Source organism: Pyxicephalus adspersus, chromosome 8 (assembly GCF_032062135.1).
Source record: "Pyxicephalus adspersus chromosome 8, UCB_Pads_2.0, whole genome shotgun sequence".
NCBI classification, from domain to species: domain Eukaryota; kingdom Metazoa; phylum Chordata; class Amphibia; order Anura; family Pyxicephalidae; genus Pyxicephalus; species Pyxicephalus adspersus.
The window spans coordinates 23964879-23973320 of NC_092865.1; the positions used below are offsets into that span (position 1 = coordinate 23964879).

The 8442-nt window shown below is 39.0% G+C and overlaps 1 protein-coding gene across 3 annotated transcripts in view; it reads right to left on the bottom strand.

Moving 5' to 3' along the window:
- The window catches only part of CACNA1E (calcium voltage-gated channel subunit alpha1 E), a 195533-nt gene extending 188488 nt beyond the window's left edge, over positions 1-7045 (bottom strand). For 2 of the 3 annotated variants that reach the window (XM_072419795.1, XM_072419796.1), the window contains exons 1-2: positions 6230-7045; positions 5869-6135 (exon numbers count right to left, since the gene is read on the bottom strand). In XM_072419795.1, the coding sequence (XP_072275896.1) occupies positions 5869-6134 (266 nt within the window). In that variant the 5' untranslated portion in view covers position 6135; positions 6230-7045. The remainder of the gene's footprint in view (positions 1-5868; positions 6136-6229) is intronic. The other variant, XM_072419798.1, reaches the window with a different exon arrangement.
- Between the last annotated feature and the right edge of the window lie 1397 nt (positions 7046-8442).

An 8442-nucleotide genomic window follows, 5' to 3' on the forward strand; every position in this document is an offset into this window, starting at 1 on the left:
GGCTACAGTGAACAGTCTACTCCGTTTATTATTTATTTTTAACTCCAATCTAGTGTAATGATTGCAATTTTAGGTGGATGATAAACGAACATTACAGGCATCTGACATTTTTGAATATACATGTTCAAATAAACAATACAAATTGGAGTGATTGCAACTTATCTTTATTTTTAAATCATTCAATGTCATTACTTTCTGTAACATGACATTTTATGGCTTTGGACTGATTACCTGATCTCAGCAAACAGTTTATCTAAAGCATAAACAGATGGATACGCCCAACAACATATGGTGGAGACATGCTAAAAATGCAGAGAAGATGGCACTAAGGAAATAGCAAGCATGTGTAAATAAATACCAATTGATGTCAGTCTTGTACTAAAGTAATTCAACTTGAGCAGAAATATCACAAATTAATTTACAAAACAGGTTTCATTCAGTTCTAATCCAAATGCCGAACTCACACTATTTTATTGATGCGATTGAAGACCGGTAACAGGCTGCAGCTAACTACCTTTAGACAGTGGTTGGAAAATAAATAGGAATTAAACCAATGTAACCATTAACTAAAAGGAAGTTTTCATTAGAAGTGTTCGGCTAATGCTATAAATTATGTTTTCTGCTGTGTTTTAATTTGCATTCAGCTCCTAATGGTAACAGAGAAAGTTGCCAATATTCTCAACCAAACTTTTGATTACTCAAATGGCTGATGTAAGAAAAGGTCACATTGGCAGTACCATGGCAATAACAAAATTAAATTGAAGCAAAAATGGCTCTGTTTTGGCAGATAATGCATAACACAGCACTCAGCTAGACTACTTACACAAAGAATAATAAATAAGTACAGACTTCTACAATCTTTTGTGATTTGATATATGTCCTTTCCAGCCAAGCCATGATGATCCCAGACAGTCTGGTGGCCCCTAACCTCATATAAATCTCAGAAACACAATAAATGCCCAAAGCTAAACCTGCTAAATAGTGCAAGATAAATGCAAAAGACATCAATTACAGCTCAATGCAACATTTTCAAACGAAGAGAAGCTGCAGGAGCTCATTAACAATGGCTTTTTCTTTAACTAGTGTTCACTGTGATCATAAGCATGTTAAGAATGCCTAACTTAAATTAGTCTGTGATTACTGCTCTTTGTTTTAGGTAAAGACAGAAAGCAATTCCAAGCTATTTTTGCCTTAATTTAGCTTGTTGTTGTTAACAGTACTGGAGGACATAAAGATCCCTGGAGTGTTAAGCGCAATTATTTATACCCAGCATTATTTCTCTAAAATTGAGGCAGAAAGTGAAGGAATTTAGAAGAATAGCGCATCTATAAATGGCTAAGTGAAATGTTTCTTACACTCCTGCCACCTACGGCAAAATATTTGCATCCCCAGCCTGCCAATGCTAATGCGTTCCGAGTGAGCTTAGCTTATTTTTCACATATTGCCTCAAACAAAATGACCCATATAATAGCAATATTAGCCCTACTATGAAGCCCTGAAGTAGGTAGCATTTCATTACAATGGATAACTCAAAATCACATGTATGTATATTTTATGCAGTGCTTAATACTACAACATTCATTAGTGTTATGTGAAATGAAAAGAGCCTGCTATCACAGTTTTTGGCTTACCACTTCAGACTTGAATTAACAATAGCAATGTTTCTGCACCTGGAGTTTCCTGGACCTAATTCACAGAAGAAGGAAGCCACTTAATAATCTACCCCAGGTATTTTTGATATATTGAGTTGACACAATATTTCTATTACAAGTCAAGTTGAGATTTTTGTCTTGGATGGTACCCAGTCGAAGCACACTAAAGGATGGTAATTCAATAACTGTTTTCGAATAAACCTACTAGATTAAGACTGAGCATTATATATTTTTACATTGAGCTTGCTAGTCCTGTTGCTTGAGAAATATTCTGCATTTTTATGTGTAACAAAAGGTATTGGCTAAACCCCCTGAAGAGAATACTGTGATTTTTAATGCATTAAAGGGATTTGACCTAATTTTCAATTGATAAGTACATTTGGGTATAATAATTTGATCATTAAGGCCTCTTCCAGTTAACTGCTGCCCGGCATGTAGCAAACTGCTTTATTACACCCGGGAGTAACACACTGTACATCAGGTCAACACGTTTGCATTTGTTGCCCTTTTGTTCCCAAATAATGATAACAGGGAACATCCGATTGCCTCACGGATTCAGGAAGGAATTTTTTTCCTCTGTTGAGGCAAATTCTACCGGGTTTTTTTTTTGCCTTCCTCTGGACCAACTATGTCTTATAGGGTTTTATATCTGGGATATGTTTATTTCCCTAGTAGTTGAACTTGATGGACTTATGTCTATTTTCAACCTCACCTACTATGTAACTATGTAAATGCAGTGCAGTTTTTTCCCCCAGAAAAGGAAATGGAACCACATGACCAGATGCCACATATCACACCCAGGGAACTATGTCATAACTATGTCAAGCACATTTACAAACTGGTTCCCAGCCACTGCCTTCTGTTGAATGGGAGCAGCTGAGAGTACACTTGAGTGTGCAATTACCCATATGTCTCAAATTAGCATAACATCCCTAATTCCTTCAATTCAAACCAATAGACATGATTACATTTATATAATTGGACAACAACATGTTTTATAATGTTTATATAGATAGACTGTAACACAGTTCGGATGATTGAAATCACCACCCTAATCATCACCAGTGGTTTTATTTATTAAAATGGAAAACAAGTGAATGATAACTTAATTGGCTACTGACAACTACCTACCTCTCAATACCCCAAACTGAGTCTTGCCACACTGTGCATTATATTATTAAAACACAGGAATATAATCTGCCTGGAAACTATTTCAATCAAACTTGTTTAAATAACTATACTGTAGTATAGTTTTAGGTATTAACTGTACCTACTTCTGAACCTTATCTAATCAAAGTGATTGTCAGTATATGTTCTTAAGGGCTTCAGACAAAATAGCCTGTTAAGAATAATAAATATCATAATATAGGTAATTAATAATAATAATAATAGTAATAATAGGTAATTTAATAACAAGCCCCTGGTCAAACCATTCATCAAAATAAGTGTAAAGGCCAGGCCATATAGTTTGTTGTCTCAAACCCTTTGGGCCTCTAGGTAGGTGAGACTGAACCACAGACATGGATGCCATCAAGCCTGTTTAATTCAGAGAATCTTATGAGTGGGCTAATTACAATACAGAGAAATGGGAATACTTGTTGTCAGTAAATATATATGACCAACTATGTCTTTAAAGCTGGAACAAGCAATGTTCAGATGTCTGTAGACCACAGAAAGTTTCCCCTCCCCAAGCTTTCCAGGAATAAGCTGATTGGGTTGGATATTTTTTTCCAGCCAATTGCTATTTTTCCCTGCCAAGAGAGGTCAATGCGGTCTATATGGTGCCCCCCTTTTTATAACTGCAAACATATTCATTGTTCTGTTGTAAAAGTGCAAGTTTGTGTCATTATCTTTTTCCAGAAAATACTAATAATCTAAGTGTCTAACATAGTCTTCCATGTGTTTCTAAGACAATAATTGATTTTCCACCAGTGAATGTTTGAGCGAATGTCAGATTCCCTGCTTTATAAATAGAGCCATGTGAGGTATTTTCTATATTGCTTCTAAAAAGCCATTCAGCCACAATAAACCCATGTCATAAAAAAAACAAGATCTTGTACTTAGGCCAAGCTGGGATCTTTTTAAACAACAGCTATGGAGGCTCACTTTGGTCTGGGTGCCATAAAAGTCAAGTTTCAAAATGATTTCTAGTAACTTTTGCTTTTAACATGTCTTATCTGAGCTTGTTAGTAAATACATTGCTATAGAGCAATATTATACCTAATTTTGTGTAAAACAAGAGGAATTAAAAATACACTTGTATTTTGTGATCTTAATTACACAGTGACTTTGTCGTAAATAATTAGTAAATAATTAAAAGATGATAACCATGAATATATATTTTTTTATAGTTTGTGCAGATTGCAAGACCCCAAGCAGACAATAAATGCTCTTCTTACTGTTGTCAGATCAGTAAAGTATTGCTTTGCTCTGGGTAGCTGCACTTTAGTTTACTGAATTAAATATCCAATTACCAATATTTTGGAAGTACAACTGTTCAGCTCTGAAAAGCATAAGCAAATATTGCAACAGCTGAGACAGCATTGTATACGCAATACAAACATTTTCCACGTTTACTTCTAGAGATCACATTAAACTCCAGTTTAGACTGCGGGTCTATAAAAAACAGCTCTACTGTTCATACAGGATGGGGCTTTGGTTTGAGATTTCTAAGCCTGAGTTTGAGATTTCGGCATAATTAGGCAGCATACACCAGGTAAACTTTACTGTCCAGCAGGACAACCTGGTTAAACTTAGGACTACTCATTCAGAGAAAAAAGCTATGAATAACTGTTCATGGTTCACTGCCTGTGGTGCTACATGTTAACTACTTGTTAATTGTTGCCTGATGCTGAAACCTGGACTACAATCACATCTGAGCCAAACTTGCTGAATAGATGTTTGAACCACAGCCTTATCCGAGCATCTCTCAACAGTTGCTGTCTATGATCTTGAAATCTGGACTACACCCCCATATTACCACTTCTTAATTATTAGCTGCTGTCCATGGTGCTGAAATCTGAACTACAACCCCATCTGAGCAGCACTCACAATAGTTGTGGTCTATGTTTGATAAAAACATACTAAACATAACTAAACTATACATAACTACACTACAATCCCATCTGTGTGCTTACCACTTACTAACTACTGTCCTGGATGCTGAAACCTGGACTACAACCCCATTTGTGTACTTATCACTTAATAACTGTTCATCATGATGCTAAATCCTGGACTACAACCCCATTTGTGTGCTTATCACTTAATAACTTCACCATGATGCTGAAACCCAGACTACAACCCTATTTGTGTGATTATCACTTAATAACTTCACCATGATGCTGAAACCTGGACTACAACCCCATTTGTGTGCTTATCCCTTAATAACTGTTCTTCATGATGCTGAAACCTGGACTACAACCATATTTGTGTGCTTATCACTTAATAACTGTTCATCATGATGCTGCAACCTGGACTACAACCTCATCTGAGCACCACTCAGTCCTTAATTGTTGTCCATGGTCCTGAAATCCATACCAGAACCCCATCTGAGCACCACCAATTGATGCTGTCCATGGTGCTGAAACTACAACCCCACCTGAGCCATGGTGCTGATAGAAGACAGATTATCCTGGGAGCTATCCAAAGAGTGAATCCCCATAATAAAATCCTCTGCACACACAGCAAATCTAACTAATGTTTCCTTTTCATTTTACACCTGTTGGCAAGCATGATTTAATCTGAAAAGAGAACGATTTGTCATCACTGCTGTAAAAAGAAATCATGGTGTAGCCTTTGAGAAGGAGATCTGTCAGCATCAGTCTTTAATAATTAATCATTGCGATAAGAAGAAGGGGGTTTGGAGAGAGGGAGCCCATAGATCTTTCATACAGAGCAGGTGAACTTCTACTCCACACAGCTAACAGAACAGGAGGGAGGGGGCAGCTGACTTTCTCATTTCCAGGACAGGTAGTCCTACCAACTGTTCGGCATGCCATGAAACCAATCATTTCTCCATAAAATAAAATCAACCATCATACACAGTCATCAGAGGACCAATTCAATGTTCTTACCTTAGAGCTCCCAGCAGATGATGATACTGCAAACATTATTATTGGGGCATTAACCCCTACCTTTCCAGGATCTGTGAATCCCACCACAAACCATTCTTCTTCCACGTTGTATTTCTTTGTTTTTGGAAAAATAAAAAGGATATGGCCAGTCGATGAGCTTCTTGGCATATTTCCTGACAAGGTTGTCTTCTCCAAAGATGAATAGCGATCTGTTGACAGTGAAGCAGTTCTGTCGGACTGGGATGGGGTTATATAAAGCCATGGTCCTTGCTCTTTGGGCTTTGGATTGTTTGAAGGCTGCCTGGGTGCCCACCTGGGCAGCAGGTGACCCTTGCAGGGTTTTACTCCTCTCTGATCCTCCATCTCCAGACCCCAACCTTCCAGCCACCGCCTCTCCAAAACGAGCCATCCTGGAAGTTAAAAGAAAGACAGGAGATCAGAGGTAATCCAAAGTCATGGCACTGATGTAGGATACAAAAGAGCCTTCAGTAACACCATACTCACTCGGTATAGAAGTGACTATGAATATCCCCCAGCCTTACAACAGCAATCAATCCAAGCAAATCCTGGGTCTAGTACAGCTACAAGGAGAAATCTAGATCAGCATGTAGTAGCCAAGTCATTCAATACCCAGAATGGACATCGCATAGTGGAGCAGCACTGCGCACACATGAAGGTCTGTGCATGATTATTGAGTTGGGAAGCAACAAGATCCAAAGCCCAGGGGGGCAGGCGATGCTGCTGTGAAAACGGCTCACATCACGTGGAGCTGACAATGGATTGGGGAAGGGGAACTATAGGGAGCGATGATCCCTTCTCTTCTTCTAGCAACCACCAAAAAAATAAGCATGGCATTCATAGAGGGAGTGCAGGCAATGGGCAGGTAGCACTGCAGCACAGCGATCTGTTGCCAAGGCTGTGAACTTCCTAACAATGGAGCTTTGTATGCAAAGATGACTACACACTGAACAGATACCAGCAAAAAAAAAAAGAACACAAGCGATCAAAAGAGGCTCTACATAGAAGGAAACGCCAAATAGCCTTAGCAGCCTGGGCGGGGAAAACAGACACAATTAAATCACTTTCACAGAGAAGCAATGAGACGAATTGGGATTTAAGGCATCACATAATCAGCACATGCCATGCAACTCAAATATTGGGGTGCAGCAAGTAGAAGAAGAGGAGCACACCATAGTACCCTACACATACATGGAGGTGGAGATGGTGCCTAGTTCCTCCCCTGGATGGATCTGTGTTGCAGACAGAATTACCATGTAGATGCCCTAATGCCAAAATGCAGCCACTGAATGACTTCTTCCTAGAGACAGCACAGTGCAAGCATACAGCAACCCCCACCCACCCACTTTCCCTTTCATCTCTCTTAATTGAAGGTGCTTTTTGCAGACTGTAATGTTGCCTTGTATGAAATACAGCTTACTAGCTTGTCTTTCCTCTCATTCTTCTTGTTTAAGCGATGCCTCCTCCACTGCTTCTATATTACTGCATCTACCCTAGATATAGCCAGCTTGGAAATCAGTTGGCATTAATAAATGCAAGTCATTAAATGCTAAGGCATGTTTTGACACAAGAAGGAAATACATTCAGGAATGGAGTGTAAACAAGTTGATGAGAAAGTGTTCCAGGTGTTCAAAGCTCAAAAGTTTGTTTTCTTTTAGGGATGCAGGTGTGTTCAAAGTGTATCTCTAGTTTAAACTTTTGGAGGGGGAGTGGGGAATGGTTAGGGTACATGTAAGCTTTAAATGAATGCTAATCTGCCACTTTGTACTACAGGTAGTCCCCGGGTTACATATGAGATTGGGACTGAACGTTTGTTCTTAATTTGAATTTGTATGTAAGTTGGAACAGGTACATTATTTTAATAAATGCAATTAGGACAGATGTTTGTCTGAACATATTATTAGGCAGCATGGTGTCAGTTACTGTATAAAATCTTCACTGTGAGTTAAAGAGACACTATAGTCCAAAAAACAAAACAAAAACACACTTACCTTCAATCCTGCAAGGCAGACCGATCACTCCGGGGGTGCCCGGCATCTGGTCTCGCGTCGTCCTAAAATTCGTTCTGGAGCCATCGCTCAGGGCGCTGTCATCTTCGACTTTTCTTCCGGATTCTTCATCCTAGGTCAACCGACCCAGATGCAAGATCGGGTGATGTAGGATGAAAAAAAAAATTGCCAATCTCACTGCGCATGCGTGAGATCGGCAAATTTTTCTCTTTAATCAAAAAGGCTCGTTCTGCGCATGCCTGAGATGCTCGGGCATGTGTAGAAGGAGCACTCAAGAGCCCCCCGGGATGCCTGGGAGGCTTTGCGCTCCTATTCATTCTCGACCTCCTAGGCGGCCGAAAAGTAGGGGGCGGTGCTGCACCCTTTTTTTTAAAAAAAGGGATGTTGCACTCAAAAAAAACAAAAACAAAAAAATTGAATTTTTACCCTACATGAAGGAGTTCTCTAACAATTTATGTAAAGGGAAAATTCTGAGTATAGGTATGCTTTAATCACAAAGCAAAAAAAAAAAAAAAACTTTATGGAGTCTAGACATTCAATAACTTCTGGAGCAAGCTGTGCTTTGAAAGAAACAACTGCAGAGTTTGTCTTGGTCATTAAAGTGTTACAACAGGCTGCTGAAAGCTCAATCCTTAGGATCACCCACAACCTCAGCTGTGTTTAGCAAAAGATTTCCTCTGCAAGTCATGC